The 25,848-nt window shown below is 38.2% G+C and overlaps 1 protein-coding gene across 8 annotated transcripts in view; it reads right to left on the bottom strand.

Moving 5' to 3' along the window:
* PHACTR4 (phosphatase and actin regulator 4) overlaps positions 1-25,848 on the bottom strand; it is a 101,076-nt gene that overhangs the window by 25,938 nt on the left and 49,290 nt on the right. For 4 of the 8 annotated variants that reach the window (XM_055332326.1, XM_055332325.1, XM_055332327.1 and 1 more), the window contains 3 exons: positions 9,976-10,149; positions 9,367-9,447; positions 421-585 (listed from right to left, as the gene is read on the bottom strand). In XM_055332326.1, the coding sequence (XP_055188301.1) occupies positions 421-585; positions 9,367-9,447; positions 9,976-10,149 (420 nt within the window). Of the gene's footprint in view, positions 1-420; positions 586-9,366; positions 9,448-9,975; positions 10,150-11,099; positions 11,128-25,467; positions 25,729-25,848 lie in introns of those variants that run through there. The other 4 variants (XM_055332323.1, XM_055332322.1, XM_055332329.1 and 1 more) reach the window with 3 other exon arrangements.

Here is a 25,848-nt window from a genome sequence, read left to right as displayed (position 1 = left end):
CAGAGACACAGGCAGAGTGAGAAGCAGGCTCCATGCACCGGGAGCCCGATATGAGATTCGATCCAGGGTCTCCAGGATCGCGCCCTGGGCCAAAGGCAGGCGCCAAACCACTGCGCCACCCAGGGATCCCAGTTTTTTTTTTTTTTTAAGGTTTTATTTATTTATTCATAGGAGACAGAGAGAGAGAGAGAGAGAGAGAGAGAGAGAGAGAGAGGCAGGCAAAGACACAGGCAGAGGGAGAAGCAGGCTCCATGCAGGGAGCCCGATGTGGGACTCGATCCCAGGTCTCCAGGATCAGGCCCTAGGCTGAAGGCGGCACTAAACCGCTGAGCCAGTGGGGCTGCCCAGTAAAACTGCGTTAAATGAGAATGACTGATTGATCCATGGCTCTTACACTAAAAAAAATTCAGGGTTTCTTACCTAGTCGCTTCTTTGAGTCCTCTTCTGGAACAGGTTTCCTAAGACTTGCTATTCTTCCTAACTCCTCTTCTGCTTGGTCTGGACTAGAAGATCTGGTACTCCCTATGGGAGTAGTATGGCCATTTCTTAACATGGCATGGCTCAGCTTCCCTGGATCCTCAGCACCTGCACAATCAAAAAGGAGAGAGCGAACTGATGGACTGGTGTGGTCAGACAGGGGAAGAGCTGGTGATTTTTAACCTTTTTTTACCCCCTTCTCCCCCTTCCCATTTGAGCTTACAACTCAGATCAAGATTTTCTGGATCTTTATAGCAGTAACAGAAATAAGTAATTCCTTTTGCCAATGAACATCTGGTTGCCTATTATGTGCCAGGTGTCTTGCTACGTGAATAAGACAAATATACATAAATAATGAATGCTACCTATTCAGAGCTATAACAAATGGAGTGCTGGGGTAGGAAAGAAAAAACAATTCTCTTGGGGTGGGAATGAAGTTAGGAAAGCTTCACGAAGAGTGGTGGCTAAACTGGGTCTTGAGGAAAGACAGGAAGAAGGAGTAGCATGGATCAATGTATGAAATCATTTGGCATTTTCAGGAACTGGCATCAAGTTTGTCTGGCAGAACAGATGCACATAAGAAACAGCTATGGATAGGACTGGAAAGGCCAGCCAGAGCAGGCTATGAAGGACACTGAATCCATGTAAAGGAGCCTGGGCCAAATCCTGTAGATAACAGGAAGCCAAAGAATTAAAGTAGAAGAGAGATCTGATCTGATCTTTTTGAAGGTTAAATGTGAGAGCTAAGAGGAGGATGGATCAGGCAGGGACTGGAACAGGAAGCTACTAATGAGTGTTGGAATAAAGCTGAGACATGGCAGAGGGTGCCAGGCATTAGGAAAGCACAGCAATGGGCAGAATGGATAGACAAGACACATTCCTACAAACTAAACTGCAGGAATGATCCTTAGGCTGGAGGCTTTGGGAGGACCACTCATTACTATAAAGACTGCAGGTAAGGTTCCTGCACAGAACAGTTAAGACAAACATTCCAGTTACTGCTGAGCTTCCCTAGACGGAGAGGGAACGGAGAAACATGAGGTTAGACTTACACTCCGTCTCACCTCCTAGTGTCATGGGGACTGGAAATAGTTGCTCTCTAGATGATCTCCCTTCTTGGCTTCCCACAGAGACACTCCAGGTAGTATCACTTTGGTGACTCTTTAGTTAGTCCCTGAGTTCTCAGGGACCAGTCTCCCTCACCCCAACCTACCATCTCCTATTAGATTAGACAGGATCATTCTCCACAGTGTCAATGAGAGGTGGAGCTGGGGGTGAAGTAGTAGAGAGTCTGGCAAATGAGTACTAAATGAAAATACATTTCTCAAGATAAAGTATTCTGATGACTATTTTAAAACGAGGAAGGTAGCAAGATGACAACTATGCAAATGCAGTAAGTTATTGCTTATGTTAATATAGCCAGCCTTAACAAATATAGGACCGTCTAGAATATTAACTAAGGAATCATTTATTTAAAAAAATATTTCATGGGATCCCTGGGTGGCACAGCAGTTTGGCGCCTGCCTTTGGCCCAGGGCACGATCCTGGAGACCCGGGATTGAATCCCACGTCGGGCTCCCGGTGCATGGAGCCTGCTTCTCCCTCTGCCTGTGTCTCTGCCTGTCTCTCTCTCTGTGTGTGTGACTATCATAAAAAAAAAAAAAAAAAAAAAAAAAAAAAAAAAAAAACACAAAAAAAAAACACACATTAAAAAAAATATTTCACTTATTCATTCATAAGAGACGCAGAGAGAGAGAGGCAGAGACACAAGCAGGCTCCATGCAGGGAGCCCGAAGTGGGACTCGATCCCTGGTCTCCAGGATCATACCCTGGGCTGAAGGCGGCGCCAAACCGCTGAGCCACCCAGGCTGCGCAGGAATCATTTCTGAGCCAAAAAAGACAACTACTTTTGGAAACCATACAGTTAAAGGTTAAAACACATTAACAACTGGTTTCTACTCAGCACATGTTAGGAAAATATACGCAAAAGTTATCAGTTATTGGGGCACCTGGGTAGCTCAGCTGGCTAAGCATCTGACTCTTGACTTTAGCTCAGGTCATGATCTCAGGGTCATGATACCGAGACCTTTATAGGGGCTCACACTCGGCACAGAGTCTGTCTGTCCCCTCTTCTAGCCCTTTCTCCCTCCCCCTGGTTGCCCACTTGCACTTGCTCTCAATCAATCAATCAATCAATCAATCAAATCTTAAAAAGAAAAAGTGATCAGTTATCTCTCAAGCTACTTATTCAGTATTGTCTACTTTCAAGTAAAATTTCTTTAAAATATTTTTTAAGATTTGTTTTAAAATCCAATTATAATAAAATAGTGTTAGTTTCATGTATACAATATAATGATTCAATTCTATACATTACTCAGCACTCATCATGGTAAGTGTACTCTTAATCTCTTCATCTATTTTACCACCCCCAACCCCACTTTCCATGTGGCAACTACCAGTTTGTTCTCTATATTTCAGCATCTGTTTTTTTATGTGTCTTTTTCCTTTGTCCACTTGTTTTACTTCTTAAATTCCACATATGACTGAAATCACATGGTATGTTTTTCTCTGACTTATTTCACTTAGCATTATATCCTCTAGATACATCTATGTTGTTACAAATGGCAAGATTTGGGATCCCTGGGTGGCACAGCGGTTTGGCACCTGCCTTTGGCACAGGGCGCGATCCTGGAGACCTGGGATCGAGTCCCGCATCGGGCTCCCTGCCCGGAGCCTGCTTCCCCCTCTGCCTGTGTTTCTGCCTCTCTCTCTCTCTGTGTGTCTCTCATGAATAAATAAATAAGAATCTTAAAAAATAAGAAAAAAAAAAAAAAACAACAAATGGCAAGATTTCATTCTTTGAAATGAATGGCTGAGGAGAATTCCACTGTGTGTGTGTGTGTGTGTGTGTGTGTGCATGTGTATCTTTATCCATTCATTTATGGATAGACACGGGTTGCTTCTATATCTTGGCTATTGTTAATATTGCTGCAATAAGCATGGGGGTATATATATCTTTCTAAAAAGTGTTTTCATTTTCTTTAGCTAAATATTCAGTAGAGGAATTACTGTATCATATGGTAATTCTATTTTTATTTTTTGAGGAATGTTCATATTGTTTTCCACAGTGTTTTGCACCAGCTTGCATTCCTACCAACAGTGTATGAGGGTTCCTTTTCTTCCACATCCTTGCCAACACCTGTTATTTCTTGTGTTTTTTATTTTAGCCATTTTGGTAAGTGTGAGGTGGTTTCTCATTGTGGTTTTGATTTGCATTTCCCTGATGATGAGTGATGGTTAGCATCTTTTCATATAACTGTTGGTCATCTGTAGGTCTTCTTTGGAAAAATATCTATCGTGTCTTCTGGCCAACCCCTTTTTAAAAGATTTTATTTATTTATTTTGAGAGAGAGAGAGAGAGAAAGAGAGAATGAAGGGAGGAGAGGGACAAACAGACTCCCCGCTGAGTGGAGAGCCCAATGGAGGGCTCAATCTCAGGACCCTGAGATCATGACCTCAGCTAAAGTCAGATGCTTAACTGATTGGGCTACCCAGGTGCTCCCTTTTACCCATTTTATAAGTGGGTTATTTGGTTTTTTCCAATTTTGGAAAAATTGGTGTTATTTTGGTGTTAAGTTGTATAAGTTCTTCATATATTTTGGATATTAACCTCTTATCAAATATATCATTTGCAAATATCTTCTCTCGTTTGGTAAGTTATCTTTTTGTTTTGTTGGTTTCCTTTGCTATGCAAAAGTTTTTTATTTTGGCATAGTCCCAATAGTTTAATTTTACTTTTGTTTCCAGCATACTTAGAAAAATGTTTCTATGGCTGATGCTGAAGAATTTACTGCTGATGTTTCATTCTAGGAATTTTATGGTTACAGGTCTCACATTTAAGTGTTTAATCCATTTTGACTTTATTTTTGGTATGGCCTAAGAAAGTGGTCCAGTTTCATTCTTGTGAATGTAGTTGTCCAGTTTTCCCAGCACCACTTGTTGAAGAAACCATTTCCCCTCATTGTATATCCTTGCTTCCTTTGTCATAGATTAACTGACCATTTAATTACGGGTTTACTTCTGGGCACTCTATTCTGTTCCACCGATCTGTGTGTCTATTAAATTTCTTATATTTCATGCAAAGGTTTTCTACAATGCTAACAAAATGGAGTATAAGCAGTATCCAGCTTTTAATATCTATAGATATCCTTGCCCCATCTCAGAAAACATATGAAACATTTTATAACATAGTCAAGTTAGAACCATGCATATTTAAGCCAAAAACTATGTTTGAGTATGAAAAAAACTTCAAAGTTCAAATGTTGCTTTTGGCCTAAACTGGAAATATATAATAAGCCAGGTTCTGAGGCCTATCTCAGAGTTTCTTCCTAGAATAAAGCTTTTTGTCAGTTCTGTGGTGGACAGAGTAGTATCTTGTCCAATGGCTACAACTCATTTATCAATTGGGCCTTTGAGCTTCTAGGCTAAAAACAACTTGGATCAAGAGCCAATAGGAAGCATAGGGGAAAAGAGACTGAATGGAGGTGAAAAACAATAAACAAGTAATGTATAGGGTTTGTGGGTGAGTGAGCAAGAAAGGTGAGACATAGGAGAGGGCATTTGGTAAGGAATGGCCATTATAAAAAAAGCAAAAACAAAAACAAAGCAAGGATCAAAGGTGCTGCAACAGAGGTGTTACAATTATAGTTAGCCATCTAAAATACCTAGAAGATTTTGTGTCTAAAAGTAAAATTCAAAGTCTCATAAAAAACTGGTTATCCATGCTTATAGCTAACCATGCAGAAAAATAAGAAAAAAAATCCCACTGTATTCTCATCCTAATATTCATAGGGAACCAATGCTGATTAATATTTTAGTAATTTCCCTTTATGTTTGTTATCTTTGTTAAATTTTTATATAGTTGAGGGGTGCCTGGGCAGCTCAGTTAAATGACCAACTCTTGGTTTCAGTTCAGGTTATGAACTCAGGGTCCTGAGATCAAACCCTGTGTTGGGCTCTGTAGTCAGAGAGGGGTCTGCTTAGGATTCTCTCTCTCTCCCTCTCCCTCACTCTCCCTCTGCTCCTCTCCCTCATGTTCTCTTTCTAAAATAAATAATCTTTAAAAAATCTTAAATCTGGGCAGCCCGGGTAGCTCAGCAGTTTAGCACCACCTTCAGCCCAGGGTGTGATTCTGGAGACCCTGAATCAAGTCCCACATCAGGCTCCCTGCATGGAGCCTGCTTCTCCCTCTGCCTGTGTCTCTGCCTCTCTCTCTCTCTGTGTCTCTCATGAATAAATAAATAAAATCTTTTAAAAAAACCTTAAATCTACCTAATTTAATTCAATTTTGTGAATAAGCAATATGTTACCATGGTTCAAAACCATACTTCATGCTTTTTGTATGATATCCCATTAGTTTGGTTCCTATTTCCCATTGTCCAAAGGATAGGATACAGTTTTAAAACTTGGCAACTCTAATGAAGAGAAATGAAACACAATCAATGTACTGTAGTCTTAACTCTTCTAATAAGTTGCTTCATAAAAGTCACACATTGAAGAAAAGTCCTGACATTAAGTGAATAAGGAGTGTTGAAATACCAAAACATGACCTTTATGACAAAGATTAGGGAAGCAATCTGGGCATGGAGACAAATTTGGTTAAAAAACCCCAAACAAACAAGGACGCCTGGGTGGCTCAGACAGTAAAGTGCCCGATTTTTTATTTTGGCTCAGGTCATGATCTTGGGGTCATGGGATTGTGCCTTGCATCAGGCTCCCTGCACTCAGCATGGAGTTGGTCTAAGATTCTGTCCTTCCCCCTACTTTCTCTCTTTAAAACAAATAAATAAAGCCTTTTAAAAAAATATTAAAACAAACCAAAGAAAGTGACATAGTAGTGCAGGTGGCACAAAGCTGAGATTGTGGGGCAGCCCCGGTGGCGCAGCGGTTTAGTGCCGCCTGCAGCCCAGGGCGTGATCCTGGAGACCCAGGATCGAGTCCTACGTCAGGCTCTCTGTGTGGTGCCTGCTTCTCCCTCCACCTGTGTCTCTGTCTCTCTCTGTCTCTATGAATAAATAAAATAAAATCTTTTAAAAAAATTAAAAAAAAAAACAAAGCTGAGATTGTACAGAGACACAGAGAAGGACGGCCCCAAGGATCCTTCACAAGCCACTCAATTTTGGAGTTAAAGATCACAGCCAGTTGGGATAGATACTTGGGAGAAAAGTCAACAGTCTTTTTTTTTCCTACCCCTCACCAAGAAAATGGTTGCCTTTAGTATAGGAAATTGGGAGATAATTATTAGAAGAAATAAAGTCATTTCAGAGCACCTGGATGGCTCAATGGTTGAGCATCTCCCTTTGGCTCAGGTCATGTTTCTGGGGTCCTGGGATCGAGTCCCCACAGGGAGCCTGCTTCTCCCTCTGCCTATGTCTCTGCCTCTCTCTGTATCTCTCATGAATAATTAAATAAAATCTTTAAAAAAAAAAGAAATAAAATCATTTCATATTTATACTCGAGATTCCCTAAAAGAATCAGTTATTCTTATTTATGTTTTAGTATTTTCCCTTTACTAATTATTTTCATTCCCACAAAAAATATTTGCCTTCCTTAAATAAATCAAATATAGATAACACAGCATTGAATTCTCAAAATATCTTATTAGTACTTTTTTATTGTCAAGTATAGCACTAGTAGAGAAAAAATGTATAAAACATAAATTTCCAAATAGCCAAACTATGGAAAGAGCCCTGATGTCCATCTGACAGATAAATGGATAAAGATGTGGTGTGTGTGTGTGTGTGTGTGTGTGTGTATAATGGAATATTACTCAGCCAAAAAAAATGAAATATTACCATTTGCAACGAAGTGGATGGAACTAGAGGGTATTATGCTAAGTGAAATAAGTCAATCAGAGAAAGACAATTATCAGATGATCTGACTCATATGTGGAATTTAAGAAGCAAAACAGAGGATCATGGGGAAGGGAGGGAAAATTTTAAAAAAGATGAAATCAGAGAGGGAGACAAATCATAAGAAACTCTTAACTATAGGAAACAAACTGTGGGTTGCTGGAGGGGCAGAGGGCCAGGGGATGGGGTAACCAGGTGATGGGCATTAAGGAAGGCATGTAATGTAATGAGCACTGGGTGTTATATGCAACTGATGAATCACTGAACTCTACACTTCTGTAACTAATAATATACTATATATTAATTAAATGAATTTTTTTAAAAAGTGTTTCCAGAGTGTGCCTGTGTGGCTCAGTTAATTGTCTGACTTCAGTTTAGGTCATGATCACAGAGTCATGAGATAGAGCCCCATGTTGGGCTCTGTGCTCAGAGGGGTGTCTGTTTCTCTCCCTCTCCATCAGCCCCTCCCCCTGCTCATGTGCTCTCTCTCTAAAAATGAATCCTAAATATATACATAACTTGTGATACATTTATAAAATATTATACAGCAATGAAAACAAACTACACCTGCATATTATGATTCTCATAAGTAATACTGAGCAATTGAAATCAGTCACGAAAGGATATATATCGTATCATTTCTGTAAATGTAAAGAAAAAACAGGCAATCTTAAACTACAGTGTTTAGAGACGCATGCTTAAGTGGTTAAACTATAATAAAACAAAGAAGATTATCCCAAGAGTTCTAAGAGTGATTGCTCTGTGGGGGAAGGAGAAGTGTGTTAGTAGGAGGCAAGGGAGGCTTCAGGGGTCTGGAAACACTTTTTTTTTTAAGACTTATTTGTTTTAAAGAGAGAGAATGTGCACAAGTAAGGGAAGGGCAGGGGGAGAGGGAGAGAGAGAATCCTAAGCAGACTCCATGCTGAGCACAGAGCCTGATGAGGGGCTTAATTTCATAACTCTGAGATCCTAACTTGAGCTGAAATCAAGAGTTGGACACTTAACTGAGCCATCAAGGCACCCCTGTGTATTTTATTATCAGTACACATTTGGGTTGTCTCCAATTTTGCTCTATTGTTAGTAAATACTGCTGCTACAAGCATCTTTGTACATATCTCCTGATAACACATGTATACAAATTTTTGTTGAGTATATACCAAGCTCTGGACATGTTTGCACATAGGTTTGCATATCTTCAGCTTTCACAGATTACACTAAACTACTTTTTTTAAAGATTTTATTTATTTATTCATAGAGACACAGAGAGAGAGAGGCAGAGACACAGGCAGAGGGAGAAGCAGGCTCCATGCAGGGAGCCCGACGTGGGACTCAATCCAGGGTCTCCAGGATCACGCCCCGGGCTGCAAGCGGTGCTAAACCACTGTGCCACCGGGGCTGCCCTACACTAAACTATTAAAAAAAATTTTTTTTTAAGTAATCTCTATGTCCAACATGGGGGCTCAAGCTTATAATCCTGAAATCAGTTGTTGCATGCTCTACTGATTGACCCAGTCAGATGCCCCCATTTATATGTATTGTTTTTTAAGATTTTGTTTATTTACTTGACATAGAGCACAAGCCAGGAGAGGGGAAGGCAGGAGAGAGGCAGGTAGAGGAGCAGGAAGAGAGAGAAACAGGCTCCCTCCCACTGAGCAGGGAGCCTGATGTGGGACTCAATCCCAGGACCTGGGATCATGACCTGAGCCAAGGGCAGATGCTTAATCAACTGAGCCATCCCAGCACCCCAGTATGTATTCTTTAGTGAACTGTCCAGTGCTTTTGTAGAGTCTTCTACTGAGTTGTCTTTTCTCTTTTTATAGAAGTTTGAAAAAAATATTCTAGATGCAAGAACAATTTTAAAAAATCTTCCCTCCCTCCCAACAGCAAAAACAAAAGAATATTCAAATGCCTAGTCAGAATCAAACACCAAGTGTACAGAGATAGACACATGCTATTGCTATTTTATTTACAAACTTACCCTGCTCAGAGTCTTCCAGCAGAACCCCTCTTTTAACCAGCTCTTCTCTTGGTTTTCGCATAGATATTTTTCGCTCTAAAACTAATATTAAATTGGAAAATAGCACTCAGAAATATGGCAATTAAAGGTTAATTTTAAGCATTCTAACCCAATAGGTAAAAGAACAAAGTGGTTCGATTTTCTATTCTCTGGAACAGGAAAGCTAACTTCAAATTTAAAAACTAAATTTCTTTCATAGCCTACATTATTGGGAGAGCAGCATTTCCAAAAGGAACTACTCTTATATAATTTTAGCTCTTTTTTCATTGGCATTTTAATAATAAAGGTATCTATGGGTGAACTTTTTCTGAAAGTGGTCAGAGTAGAAAACTACCATTTAGGAACTCCATTCACTCACTACCTGATAAACTTTAATCCCATCAAAATAGCAATCTGGGATGAGGTTATCATATATAAGGCTTAAGTGAGTGACCACTTGGTTTTATTTCTAAAGACTGAATTCCCTCTTCAAATAGCAGGTTATAGAAGCTCGGGAAGAGAATGAGAAAGGTAGTTCTAAAATAAGAAACCCATTAACCCAGAACATATATTTAAATCTTAATATCTCACCTTCTGAGGTCTCTTTGAATTTATCACTACTTTTTTTTTTCCGCCATTTCCAGGGCTTGAAGATCTTGCCAAAGCCTGAGAACTTGCTCTTCCTTTTGGTGGGAGGCGTTGTGTCTCCTGCTTCCACACTGTCCATGACCATGCCTGGGTCTGCAGTGGGGTGGCTTGCTTCTTCTGTAGTATGGTGAAAGGCACATAGGGAAAAGAACAGCCAATTTATTATTTCAGCATAATCTCTAAAAGGTCCCTTCCCCTCTCTTCCTGTGGTAGTTGGAAAGGATCAGAGCAATGATAAACAATCATGCAGACAGATTCCTTGACATCACATGGACACCAAACATCAAAATCCGTAGCAGATAAATTACTAAGAGGGAAAAGGAACCAAAACCAAGCTGATGTCATTTTAGGACAAAAATTCAATGAGATGATCATAACCAGCTTAAAATCTCTTAAAGGCGCATACACACACAAATGTGGATGTCTTCAATATGCATGAGATCTTGCCCCAGAGTGGCTTACTGCTGTTGCCATTCTCATCCTTTTGGCATGGGGGAGGCCTTCCCCGACTAACATTACTGCCTCTGGTATCATGAAACAGGGAGATCCATCTTTAGTGGGTGAGTCATCATTCTCTACTAAACGCTGCTCTCTCCTTACCCTCCTCTTTCAGGTCATTTATAGTTCAGAGTGGGTAACACATTAAGTGTTAACACTTTACATGCATCGGTTTTTCAGATTATTTTTGCCCTCACAAGACCCTAAGTGGAGCACTGGAGGGAGCCTGGGGCTGGGGCATTACAGAGAGTGCTTTAAAATGAAATCGTTTTGGAAAGTAGAGCTGGGATTCCAGTTTGCTTATCACAATAATACTTTAGGGACAATCATGATCTTAAGGATATGATGAAAAAACATAACTGACATGGTTTATGTGCGGGACTGAAACGAAAGGCCATGAAATCTCTCATAATGACCACACATGCAGGGTTTAGTTAGTTAGCTTTAGTGGCAGATAAAGGAGCAGCCAAGACTGGGCCAAAAATAATAATAATAAAAAATAAATAAATAAAAGCAGGAAAGCAACAAAAAAAAGCAGGAAGGCAACACAATACAGCTTTGCACTCCACCTACTGTCCCAGGGTTCTCTGGAGAAGTCTAGAGGAGAAGAAAAAAAGAGTCATGTGGAATAACCATCCTGGAATTAAAGCGGAACCTTTACTTTACAGAAATACATCAAGGACCACATACTATACTATCACATGCAATAAGTTAACATGTTTATTGTGCACAATTTTCTCATCTGAGGCCAATAACTCTTTTTTTGGGGGGGGAAAGTGGGCATAATATATGCACTAAAAGTTTCTTTTAAAACTATAGTTTTTCATAAAAGAAAATGCATAATTGACAAGCATGTATTTTTTTTTTTAAGAAAGACTTGCCAAATTCAACCTTTTTTCAGTTGATAGACATGAATCTTGGGAAGCCTGTTGATGAAAGTCAGATTTACACAACTGTAATTATCAGAGTGACTGCAGCAGTGACTGCTGGATGCGTTATTTTGCTGTATATTGATGACTTAGGCAAAACAGGGTTCTGGTTACTGAAGTGCAACAGATGGAGACGAGAGGACAATGACTCTTTTCTTCCTACTTGGATGATTTACTTGAACACATCCTGGGCCTCAACTACTTTATTTTATTTTATTTTATTTTATTTTATTTTATTTTATTTTATTTATTTATTTATTTATTTATTTATTTATTTATTTATTTAAGATTTTATTTATTCATGAGGAACAGAGAGAGAGGCAGAGACACAGGCAAAGGGAGAAGCAGGCTCCACGCAGGAGCCTGACGCAGGACTCGATCCTGGGTCTCCAAGATCGCACCCTGGGCCGCAGGCGGTGCTAAACCGCTGTGCCACCGGGGCTGCCCAGCCTCAACTACTTTAATTCCTTCCATGAAATGCAAGAGAATTTGGTTATCATAATGCCGGACCATATTTTTATAAGTTTACTTGCCAGAGACATCAGAACAACACCTGTCACAACAATTTCCCATCAGTGGTACCCTGGGATGGCCCCTCAGGAGTGGCGCATGGGTGAATACATGAATAAGAATCAGTGCTTTAAGACAGTATACACCCAATTATGAAATATCAATGAGACCTCAAGACACTTTAGATATATCATATAATATTTAGCATATGTTAATGATAACACTTTCAGAAATGGAGCTAAGCATCATAAGGTGTTCATAGTCACCTTACTTACTGGAAGCAAGGAGGAACTGAAATGTGAAATATCCTGCTAACCCGTCCACTAAATGGACTTTACTCAGTTCCAAATGGTACACAGGAAAATGCCTGTTTGATTAAAAGTAATAGGGAAGATAATATAAAAACTCAAGAAACAAAACCAAACCACTAACAATAGAAAGAAGGGTGAGTGCTTTGTGACACTTTTACAAAGAAAAATAGCCAGAAAGCTTTAGGAGTGTTAGGTGAGAATGGATCACAGTCCTGTCTGCCAATTCCCTCAATGAGATTCAGCAAGTCTAGCTTGCTGCCAGTATCTTGCCAGGTATCTAACCTAACCACTTTCTAAAGCCAAACTTCGGTCATCCCTTTTAATCTTTTATTGAACGACGTATTTAGGTATCCCCTTTCTCTTGTACATCCAAAACAATAAAATCATGGTATCCTTTCAAACATATTCATGTCTACTGGCATTTGAGCTCAAGGTAAATTCAGTTAATGTTCAAAAGTACAGTATGTGTGGAAAATACCAACAGCTATGATAAAAATGACTATGTCCGCCATCACATCTATTAAGAACAGCCCTCCTCTTTCTTTGTGTAAAGAAAGTTACTGAATATAGTCGCTAAATACCAAAACCAGGGACAACAGCTATTTATCCTCTGATGTTTATGCAAATATGCTTAATTTTCATGTTTATAAAACTTGTATTTTTTTTTTTTTTAGTTTTCGAGACAGAATGCATAGGTGCGTGAGGGAGGGCTAGGAATAGGGGCAAAGGGAGAAGGAGAGAGCATCTTGAGCGTGGAGCACATCGCAGGGATGCATCTCATGACGAGATCCTGACCTGAGCCTGAGTTGGACACTGAACTGACTGAGCCATCCGGGCATCCCCAAGTTTATAAAACTTTTAGAAGAGGATATGCCTCTTGACTCATGCAGTGGGGGATTCGGCCACAACCAACCCTGACCTGGTTATTACCCAAATTCATTCACTCTTATATATTCTCATATTTTCCACGTTCCTCACCTCCATAGGACAGACATTATTACAGTAAATCCTAATCTGTTCAAATGTTTGATATTAGCCTGGTTGCCTTTTCAAAATACAGAATCTGGGATCCCTGGGTGGCGCAGCGGTTTAGCACCTGCCTTTGGCCCAGGGCACAATCCTGGAGACCTGAGATCGAATCCCATGTCGGGCTCCCGGTGCATGGAGCCTGCTTCTCCCTCTGCCTATGTCTCTGCCTCTCTCTCTCTCTGTGTGTGACTATCATAAATAAATAAAAATTAAAAAAAAAAAAAAACAAAATACAGAATCTACAGGTAGCGGGACCCAGGAATATGGTTTTAAAAATCTTCACAGGTGACTCTTATGATCAGTCAGGTTTGTTAAATCCAATCCCAGGTTATTATCTGCAAACCTCATGTTCAAAGAGACAGAGGCAGACCGTTCTCTGTAACCTAATTTTTTGTTGAAGAAAAACAAACTAGAAAATCATGGCACCATTTCAGTGTTTCCTACTTAGGTATTCCTCCCCCCCCCCCCACTTAGGTATCCCTACACAAAAACTATAAGGGTCTTTCCTGAGCCTCTTAGCCTCAGATATAGCTTAAATTACAACAGAAAAACAATAAAAAAAGTTTTTTATTATTCTTCTTCCAAATTGTTTTTTTCTTTTTTAAAGATTTTATTTATTCATGAGAGACACACACACACACACACACACACACACACACACACAGACACAGAAACACAGGCAGAGAGAGAAGCAGGCTCCATGCAGGGAGCCCAATGTCGGACTCCATCCCGGGACTCCAGGATCACCACCTGGGCCGAAGGTGGTGCTAAACCGCTGAGCCATCCAGGGATCCCCTCTTCCAAATTGTTAATGTACACCTGGAAACATGGTATATTGTGCAGTTGAGGATAGTATCTACATCTGCCAATGAAGTCAAGTCGTTTAATCACATTGTACAAAATCATTAACATCCTTTCTGACTGGTTAGCTTTTTCTGTCAATTACTGAGAGGTATGTTAACAACTCTATATATAATAATGGATATATTTCTTTCTCTTTTTAGTTCTATTAACTTTTTTAAAGATTTTATTTATTTATTCATGAGACAGACAGACAGACACACACACACACACAGAGGCAGAGAAACAGGCAGAGGGAGAAGCAGGCTCCATGCAGGGAGCCCGATGTGGGACTTGATCTCGGGACTCCAGGAACACGTCCTCGGCCAAAGGCAGGCACTAAACTGCTGAGCCACCCAAGCATCCCAGTTCTATTAATTTTTTGCTTTAAATACCATAAAGCTATGTCTTGGGTATATATAGATTTAGAGTTATTACATCTTTCCCTTAAATTACCCTTTTATCATTATGAAATTCCCTGTGTCAGTATAATAACTTTTGCCTTAACTTTGTTTTTCTATCTAGTTTGACAATTGTTATCCTTGAGTGTTTAGTCCACTTATATTTTTTACTGATGCTTCTTTGCTATTTATTTTCTATTGGTCTGATTTGTTTCTGTGCATTCTTGACTTACTACAATACATTGTTAGTACTTTACTTAATAATGCAAGAATCTGGGCAGCCCCGGTGGCGCAGCGGTTGGTTTGGTGCAGCCTGGGGTGTGATCCTGGAGACCCGGGATCAAGTCCCACATCGGGCTCCCTGCATGGAGCTGCTTCTCCCTCTCCCTGTGTCTCTGCCTCTCTGTGTGTCTATGAATAAATAAATAAAATCTTTAAAAAAAATAATGCAAGAATCTTACAACATTTCAACTCATTTATACTCTGTTATATTTTATTTCAACATACACATAACAATAAACCACAGCAAACATTATTATTGTTGTTCTCACAAATGATAGTCTTTTATATTTCCTACAAATTTGCTTTCTCAGGTACTCTTTATTTCTGTAATCTTGTGCTTACAATTAGGATAATTTTATATCATCATTTTTGAAGGATATTTTCACTGGGTATAGTATTTTCTGTCAGGAGTTGAGTTTTTTTTGTTTGTTTGTTTATTGCAGCCCTTTATAAGTGTCATTTAATTGGCTTTTTTTCTCCCCTTAGACTGCTTTTCTTTGTATATTTCATTCTTTTGATGCTTTCTCTTTGCCTATAGTGTAAGTGATATAGGTGGGATTCAAGTCCAAGTCTCTGACTTTAAAAGTCTACAACCCTTTCAATCATACTGCCTTTATTTATTTATTTTTCATACTGCCTTTAGAATAAAGGTTAAGCTTAAATCTTACAAGTCTTTTCAACATCTGGTTTCATTCATCAACAAAAGTTTATAGAATATAATGTAGTAAACTGGCACATTACATGTTTAGTTCTTGCAACAATCTGATGATTGGTATTAATCTCTATTTTAAAGATCTAATTTATTTGAGAGAGAGAGACAGAGAGAACACCAGTGGGGGGTGGGGTGCAGAGGGAGAGAGAGCACAGAGTCCAATGCAGGGCTTGATCCCATGACCAGGAAGAGATCATGAACCCAGCCGAAATCAAGAGTCAGATGCTCAACTGACTGAGCCATCGGGGTGCCCTAATCTCTATTTTACATAATTTAACAAGTTTGGTATTCATCTCAAATATTGCTCACTACCAAAATTTATGAAGGGTAGAAAGTCTAAAAATTAAGTTTCTTACTGAAGCCTCCTTAAAAACAAATTTGCCATCCCAATATAATTACTTCAAATTTCAACAGGTACTTTATCAATTATTTCTCTTATAAGTCATTACTTTGTACTTAAGTTGGATATAGCAATCAACTTTTATGATTTAGATCAATATTACACATTATTTTTTATCAGATTACTGATTTTTCTTTTTTATTTATCAACTATATTCTGTATTTAGAGTCTTTCTTCACTGACTACTGTGTACCATAATTCTTTAGATCTTGCTTTGAGACAGATTCTTCATGCTTTGATAGGATATGTGGGAGAGTGAGCTAGGACTCGAAGTCACACTCTCAGGTATGGGACTAGTCTGGGAGTGCTCTGGGAACTCAACTTTTAGTTATTAGTCAAGAGCAACACCCATAACTGATTAAAATAAAGAGTTGATAAAGTTCTTCCCACACACTCTTTGCTTATTAGCTGCCTGCTAAAATAAACAAATTCTGAATCAAGGGAGTGTTCTCATGGGTGAAAGTTATCAGAAAAAGACTAAAGGGAAGCAAATTAATTATTCTTAATGAAAAGGGAAAGAAACAAATCATCTTGTCTTTTCCCCTGATAGCCATTATCTTGACACCAGAGGAAAATCACAAAAACTTGATTCCATCAAATGTCCTACACACGAAGGGTGAAATCTTCAAGTAATTAAATGATATTGAGGAGGCAGCCAGTCAAGCTTTCCTTTCTTAAGTCCAAAAGTACTTTTAAGAAGAGAAGGTAGTAGACTGAAAATAAACTATGGTAAAATTCCCTGACAAGACCTATTCTGCAGTCTGCTTAAATCCAAATTTGAAGAGCCTAGGTATTAGTCCCCCATTACCAAATTCTATTTGAGCACATATTCTTTGTTATCTGACTAGGTATTATTTATAACTAGTGGCGAAAGCTATGTACATGTTTTTTTCAAATTTTCATTCCAACTCTGTGTAAAATATGTTTTTTTGTCTAATTTTGTCTAATAAAAGCCTAAAATATGACATATTTACACAAAAGTTTAGGAAACTCCACTTTAGAAGATGGAAACTGCCCAAAGATGTTTTTTTCTGATAGTGTTATTTGAGGTGATACATAACTGGGAAAATCTTAAATATACAACAATAGATATATGAATAAACTGAAAAATTTATATAAAATAATATATAATCACTAAAACTAAGTTTCTAGAATAATTAATAATCTTAGGTTAAAAAAGAACAAATCTATATGTAAATAATAACTATCACATTATATATTTTGCTGGTAGGATTATGGGAAATTTGTGGTTTTTTTTTTCTCTCTAGCTTCATATATACATATTTTTTTTTCTTTTTTGCAACAAACATGTATGGCTTTTGTGATTAGAAGAAAACCAAATCTACTTTTTACAATGGGAAGTGGGAGCTTTCAAAACACGACAAATAATAAATAAGGTCCAGCATATACATAAATACACAAAAGAAAATAATTCTCCCTATATACTATGTTCCTATAAAAATGAATTATTTCCCACATGAAAGTCACAGTCTGAAACCACTCAAGGATAAATTTCCTTGGTATTTGGAATAGTAATAATACATGTTAAAATGAGTAGATCTGGATTACCCAAATACTTTCTATTCTCACATACTTTTAAGCATATCACCACTGTTTGCCATGAGCACGATTTTGTGCAAAAGGAGTTACAGACCAAATTTAATGATGATTTAAATTCATCAGGTATAAACTTTTCAGCTGTAGAATGTATGCATAAATCTGTGATAGCAGTAGCTGACCAGATCTAATGAAGCCACTAATCTCTGTAGCATTCTTAGATCCATTAAAGTTGATACACTGGTTCAGGTTTCTTACTATGAAGTTTTGTCTGACAGGAAGGAAATTCAGTTGCATTGCTTGGAAAACTGAAATAGAGAAACTGACAGATGAAAAAATTATACAAAGAAAAAGTATATTTAAGAATCCAGAAATCATCTTTTTTTAAAAATGTTTTTTTTTAATTTTTTAATTTTTTTTAAATGTTTTTAAAAGATTTTATTTATTTAGTGTGTGGGCAGGGCAGAGGAGAAGGAGAGAGAGATTTCAAGCAGATTCCAGGCTAAGCCTGAATTGCCTGATCTCATGGCCCCGAGATCACAACCTAAGCCAAAAATAAGAGTCAAAAAAAAAAAAAAAAGTCAGAAACTCAACTGACTGAGCCACCCAAGTGGAATTTTTAAAGGAGCCCCCTCCTTTAAACTTTTTAATGATATAATTACACCTCAAATTTATTCTGTATTCATAAAGGGCTGAGAGAAATGAATTTGAAGCTATTCCATTCATTCATTCATTCATTCATTCATTCATTCATTCGAGACACAGAGGCAGGGACACAGGCAGAGGGAGAAGCAGGCTCCATGCAGGGATCCCAATGTGGGACTCGATCCTGGGACTCCAGGATCACCCCCGGGGCCGAAGGCAGGCCCGAAAACTGCTGAGCCACCCAGGGATCCCCTTGAAGCTGTTCCTAAGATAATTTGCACATCAACCATTTGTTCTCAACAGCTCTGATTTTATGATCATTTCCCTCCATTTCCAATTTGAACAGAAAAAAATAATAGGCTTCGGGTCACATTTAGATACTCCATTGTTTCTGCTTTAACTAGTTATAGAATTTAAAATGGCCCTATGGCTCCATTCTATTTTCCATGAGAGCCAAAGAAAGACCTCTGTTTGTCAGAACACCAAGTGTACGATGCTGGCTATAGTTTTAGGATTGTATGTTCTAAAGAAAACACTTTTTTCTTTGAGTCACGCAGCTGCAGCCCACTAGAAAAGCATGTCTTGGTGTTTCTTGGAGGTAGTAGATGTTGGGAGAGGAAGATAACTAACCAAATTATAGTGTGGAGTTTCTGATTTGAGTAGTACTCTGACACTATGCCCTGGTATTTAAGGTGCTAACTCCCCTCACTCAAGTTGTAGCACCTCAAATTTCATAGGCTTGTTTCTTATACCATGTATTATTATGCAGAGTTCTAGTATCTTCTTTTTCAACTCTCAGGTTTTTCCTAGTCAACATTTAATTCAGGTTTTTTAGTTCCAGTTTTGTTTCAGAACTTTAAAATCTTTAAAAATATTTTATTTATGTATTTGAGAGAATGAGAGAGAGCACTTGAGAACATTAGCAGGAGGAAGGGCAGAGTGAGAAGCAGACTCTCCACTGAGCAGGGAGTCGGGGGTGATTTTTAAATGTACAATGTTATTAAAAATTATGTAACACTTTTTATCGTCAGCTAAGTATTCATGAGCTATTAGCTGTAGTTACATATATCTCTATTACTTGCTAGAGATAAGAATAAAACACGTTAAATAAGCCTGAGGTCAAAGTGTTCCTTTTAAAATCTGATTATAACCAATTCTTAAGGATTTTTAAAGATTTTATTTATTTATTTACTTACTTACTTATGAGAGAGAGAGAGAGAGAGAATGTGAGCGGGAGTGAGGAGCAGAGGGAGGGACAAACAGACTCTGCACTGAGTGCAAGCCCAATGGGCTCAATCTCACAACCCTGAGATAATGACCTAAGCTGAAATCCCGAGTCAGATCCCTAACCAACCACCACCACCCAGGAGCTCTTATAATCAATTCTTAATCGTCTTGTTGGAAGGCAAGGTAAGACACAGGCAACTGGAATCAATAGAAAACTTAGTTTTCAACACAGCCTTCACTACCCTCTCCTCTTCATTAGGCTTGGTAATAAGCAACAAAATTATTGGGTCTCAGTTCCACCTCTCTTTCTTGTACCTTATTAAGTTCAAAAAAAATCTAAACTTTTTAAAAGATTTTATTCATTCACGAGAGACACACAGAGAGGCAGAGGACACAGGCAGAGGGAGAAGCAGGCTTCATGGAGGGAGTCGGATGCAGGACTTGATCCCGGGGCCCTGGGATCATGCCCGGAGCCAAAGGCAGACGCTCAACCGCTGAGTCACCCAAGCGTCCCACATCTTGTGTTTATACAAGTATTTTCACAGCATCAAAATTTTGTAAATGGAGAACATTAATTTGTGGTACTTACTATAGCACTTACTCATTTTTGCCTTCTGATAAAAGAGGATTATTATTGGATTTAAAGAGCTGTTTTAGAAAACTACAACAAAAGTACAGAAAGCAAAAGCTGCCATAAATGAACAAAGCAGGCTTTGTCTAGCACACGCCCACAACTTCCCTCGGAAATACTGCTAAATTCTGACCTTCAGGAAATAGAACTGGACAAAATGCTGCAGAAGATAGAAGGTCTCTCCGTATCTGCAGGGACAGTTAGGTCTGGGATTCCAACTCTGGTAAAATAGTTTTCTGATCATGATCATGACTATATCAAGATGTGATGCCCTTGGCAACTTGATGTGTACATTTTTTTAAATAAGAATTCCAAGTTGAGAGTAAGGTTTTATAGTGAAGTGCCAGAAAATAATATATTCTCTCATGGAAAAAAGGCTTAAACTTTCCAAAGTTCTCCTGCAAATAGAAAAAGGGGCTATTGAGAAAATCCACTGGAGCAGAGAAAAGGGACAATAATTTTTGGTTGGTAGTTCACATTTGATAACAGAAAATCCTGTAAGGAGTCCATGACAGACCTATATACTATTGCTTCCTCCTCATTTCTGATTACATGTGGAAAGTGCCTGTTCCTTCTTAGAAGAAAGCATTTATTGTTACAATTAGATGAGTATGAAAAATGTTTCTGATTACTCTCATCACCAAATAATGACAAATGTTTTTCTTCAAAGTGTTACAGTTTATTTTTAATTAACCCATCTATTATTTATTCCTGTTAATACTGTTGAATAGCTACATTACATTTTATTATGATCTCACTGATTTTACATTTCTTTTTTTCTTTAAAGAATTATTTATTTATTCATGAGAGAGAGAGAGAGAGAGAGAGAGAGAGGCAGAGACACAGGCAGAGGGAGAAGCAGGCTCTCTACTGATGCAGAACTCGATCCCAGGACTCCAGGATCACTCCCTGAACCGAAGGCAGATGCTCACCTGCTGAGCCACCCAGGCATCACATAAATGACTATATATTTCTAAATCACCTTGCCCTAACTGATTCCATCATCATGAGCTTGAGAACCCAAAACTACAAATTTCAGAGCAAAATGAATCAAATGGGAAAAGAATAAAGAAGTATAATACAGCATCTTTTAAAGCAATATATTTCTATGTAGAAGTAAAAAAAAAAAAGGCTAATTAGTGAATGAGAGGTATATGAAAGTTCAAAAATGAAAAATAAAAAAACCCTACAAACCTAGAGATGGAGAATGGAAAGGCAGAAAGAAAGTTCCAGACTAGAATTTATTAAAATTCTTTGGTCTTGGGGCGCCTAGGGGCTCAGTCAGTTAAGCAACCAACTCTTGATTTCAGCTCAGGTCATGATCTCAGAGTTATGAAATTGAGCTCCAAGTGGGCCTCTGTGCTGGGCATGGAGCCTGCTTGAGATTCTCTCTCTCCTTTTCCCCTGCTCCTCCTCCTCCGCTCTAAAAAAAATAAAAATAAAATAAAATTCTCTGGTCTTGTGCCTAACTTAAGGACCTGTGCTGACTATAATTAGCTGGCTGCCCTAAGATGATAAATGGGTAAAGGATTTTAGTGAAGACAGAAATAGCTTTTATGTTGATCAAGAAATACAAAATATTATTACTTGAAAGTTTTATCTGAGTAAATATACAGGCTTCTCTTATGGACGTATTTCACTTGAGGATAATTTTTTTTTATATCAACTACTGAGGATAATTGCTAATTTCCTTGAATGGACACTATAGCATAAATTCCTTCTCTGTACTTTAAAAGTGATTTATTTTTATTTTTTTATTTACTTAAGAGAGAGAGAGAGAGAGAGAATGAGCAGGAGAAATGTCAGGCAGAAGGAGACTGCCCACTGAGCCCTATGCAGAATTCAATCCCAGGACCCTAGGATCATTGTCTGAGCCGAAGGGAGATGCTTAACCTACTAAGTAAGTCACTCAGGTGCCCCCTTCTCTGTATTTAAATAATCAATTAGTTCACCAGTTGTTAGAGAGGCCTATGGTAAAACTCTAAATGGATGCTGACATAACATCTTGTCAATGTGCATATAAGTCCTCGCACAAAGGTTATTTATTTGAAAGCAGACTGTTCTTAGTTAACAGCTCTGGATTCCATCATAAGCCATGGTCAACAAACTTAGAAAAAAGGAATACATCTTAGATTTTATCTAAAGACAAATTTTAAAAATTTGTTTTTAAAGATTTTATTCTTAAGTAACATTTATAGCCAACGTGGAGCTCGAACCCACAACCCTGAGATCAAGAGTCACATGCTCCACTGACTGAGCCAGCCAGGCATCCCAAGAATATGCCTTATCTTAAACAAATTTATAAATATCTTGGACTTTTTAAAAAATATTTTATTTATTCATGAGACAGAGAGAGAGGAAGAGACATAGGCAGGGGAGAAGGAGGTTCCCTGTGGGAAGCCTGATGTGGGACTCGATCCCAGGACCGTGGGATCACATCCTGAGGCAAAGGCAGACACTCAACAGCTAAGCCATCCAGGCATCCTGGATTTTTTCTTTTAATATTTAAATTCTCAACTAGAAAGTAAATTTCTCAAGGGCATAAGACATGAATCATACCTATACAAGCTCCACTAAAACATTTACAGTGCCTTGAAAATAATAAGAAATATATTCTATATATTCAATAATTTATTTTGTATCATTTGGCTTGTCAAACCTAGTACCATGAATTTTATTTATTTTCATTTTTTCAAAGATTTATTTATTTGACAGAGAAGGAGAGAGAGAGAGAGAGTGCACAAGCAGGAGAAGCAGCAAGCAGAAGGAGCAGGCTCCCCACAGAGCAGGGAACTTGATGCGGAACTTGATCCCAGAACCCTGGGATCATTACCTGAGCGGAAGGCAGACACTTAACTGACTGGGCCACCCAGGTACCCATCATGAATTTTTTTATCAATTTTTTTAAAGTAAATTCTACCCCCAGCATGGGGCTCACAACCCCAAGATCAAGAGTCTCATGCTCTACCAACTAGGCCAGCCAGGTGTCCCAATACTATCAATTTTAAAGTCAAAACTAACTACTATATTTCAGGCCTAGAACTGTAAACAAATTATTTAAATGTTAATTTACTTTGTACATTTATCCTTCCAAAGAATCTGATAAAACTTTCTACATACCCAATCACTGAAATGCTTTTTAAATGTCATTAAGAAACAGGCGGCCAGGGACGACGGCAGGAAAAAAAAAAAAAAAAAGAAACAGGCTTGGTAAAAGTCTTTAAAGCAATGGTGTAGTCCTCAAACTTGTCAATGTCAATGACCTGACCTTCATTTGCTCATATAGAATAAATCCTGAATTATGAGAAATTCAGCGGTGCCTGGCTGGTTCAGTCAGTGGAGCATGCGACTCTTGATCTCAGGGTTGTGTGTTCAAGCCCCACACTGGGTATAAAGATTATTTAAAAATAAAATCTTAAAAAAAAAAAAGAAATATAATAGAATGCAGTCTGTCCATTAAAATAGCTTATAGCCAGCTATGAATTATCTAGGCAATAGGAAATAAAGCTCAAAAATTAAATCTAGAGAGAACATACAAATCTTAGATACCTGAGTGATTTCTATTTCTTCTTCAGAAGTCTTTTTTTAGGACTACTGGCAGAAAAATTGATGAATTTGATGCTCTCACTTTTTATCAAACAAATATATCAAACTTTATCTACTCAGATGAAATTTTTCATATATAGATGTTAGATGGGCATTTTTTACAAGTTATATCTTATAAGTAAGTTATACCTACTTACCCATTTCTTGCCATTCAAAGACCATTCATTTCCATCTCATAGATAAATGTCTAGCATTGTTTAGATCCTCATCCTTATTAATAAAGAAAGACAGGAGAATTTAGTGGCCCAAAAGTGAATTTACTCAATTCAGGAGAGTGGTTACCTCTGGGAGCAAAGCAACAAAATGCCATCACAAGGGAATGTGGGCACGTAGATAGGGGCAGGGTGGGATATCTCACTGTTTTTAATTTCAATTCTTAAGCTGGGCAGTGGCTCCAGCTGGGTAAGGGATCTTTTATATTTTTCACTATGCCTTTTCCTATTTATGAAATGTTTCATTAAAAGTAAAAAAAATTAAAAATCACTGGTGATTTTTACGGTAAAAATTTCATTTTCAAGGTAAAATGAATCAAGTCCTGACTTCAGTCCTAAAAATCTGTTGTTCTATGCCTCACTTTGTAATCCATGTACTTCAGTTTTTTTTAAGATTGACTTATTTATTTATTTATTTATTTATTTATTTATTTATTTATTTATTTATGATAGACATAGACAGAGAGAGAGAGAGGAGAGGCAGAGACACAGGAGGAGGGAGAAGCAAGCTCCATGCAGGGAGCCGGACATGGGACTTGATCCCAGGACTCTAGGATCACGCCCTGGGCCAAAGGCAGGCGCTAAACCGCTGAGCCGCCCAGGGATTCCCCACCATGTACTTCAGTTTTGGTAAAACATGAAATTACTCTGTAGGAATTTCATCTGGGAAGTTCTCGGGGAAAATACACTTTTAGAAACTAAATAATATTAAGTCAGGAGACATTTAGGAATGTTACCTGTGTTTTTACACTTTTAAACTTTTCTTTAAAGTCACCAACATTTTTCATTTCTGAAAAAAGAACAGCCTAGGACTGAACATGTTTTCTGTGGCTTCCTAAATCAAAGAGAAGGTATAAATCTTTTTTTTTTTTAAGTGTCATGTCAAGAAATGATTCACAGGCTTTCCCCCATTCTGCTTATATTTCCAACCCTTTAACAAATCCACTTAAAACTAATTTTTCCCACCCTTACATCCTCATCTTACACAAAACCCCACAGTTGGGAAAATGAATCTTCAGTGACAATGGACTTCCATTTCACTTACAGCCTTGAACCTCTAACCTACACTTGCATTTACCAGCTAGGTCTCTAGCTGTCTCTGAGACAATAATACCTCAAATGTAAACCACTGACTTCAGAAGTGTTTGTACCAAAGAACTGCCTTATGACAAATGGAAATACTAGCAAAATGGGAAAAGCCTGAGACTTATTTGGAGAATGTATAACTGAGTCTAAGAAACTATGCCAATTCTTAAAAATAGTCCCATTTATAGAAGTCAACAGTTCTAGTTCTCTGTCATATAAATCCTAAGTCTGCAACATGCCAGGAAAACACTGAATTTGAAATATGATTTCCTATAGCACTTATCTTCTGCAAGAGCAAAAAATTAATAAATGATATCCTATCAATATTACATATATTAAAAAAAAACTCCAGAGGGATCAAGTAAGACAAAACTTAGTAAATTAATATAACTGAATGAAAAACAACTTGCAAATTTTCATTCATTCTTCACAAAGTTGTAAACATCATAAAGTTATAAACAACAAAATGCTCACACTCAACTTCCTATAAAATATTCAACTTCACCTGTTCATCTGCCCTGCCTGTCAAGATTTTGTTTCTTTGCCTTCTATTACTCACCAACTGCATCTGGATTTACCGGTCTGGAGACGTCAGCTTGCCCCATGGTTAAATTGTCTGATGTGTCTCACAACAACAAATTGTCCCGGACCAAAAAAAACTTTTCTTAAAAAATAAATCCACATATAAAGGGGGCATGCACTCCTCTCTCAGTGTCACTGCCAAACATCAGGAAAAATCATGAGATCGGTTAATCTGCTGGAGTTTCTGTTCCCTGTGTCCCGGCCTGGGCACTTGTGGTTCTTACAAATATGTCTTCACGCTGGCTCTCTTCACACAGGAATGCCTGTCATTCCAGAGCACACACTGTGAAGAGTTGAAGTCAGGAAGGGGAGGAGACTGCCAACTACATTCTAGCTGCTGAGCGGCACAGCCCTAAGA

Source organism: Nyctereutes procyonoides, unplaced genomic scaffold (assembly GCF_905146905.1).
Source record: "Nyctereutes procyonoides isolate TBG_1078 unplaced genomic scaffold, NYPRO_anot_genome, whole genome shotgun sequence".
Classification (NCBI taxonomy): domain Eukaryota; kingdom Metazoa; phylum Chordata; class Mammalia; order Carnivora; family Canidae; genus Nyctereutes; species Nyctereutes procyonoides.
Note: the sequence above shows the minus strand (reverse complement) of the source record. Positions and strands in the feature narration are given on the sequence as shown.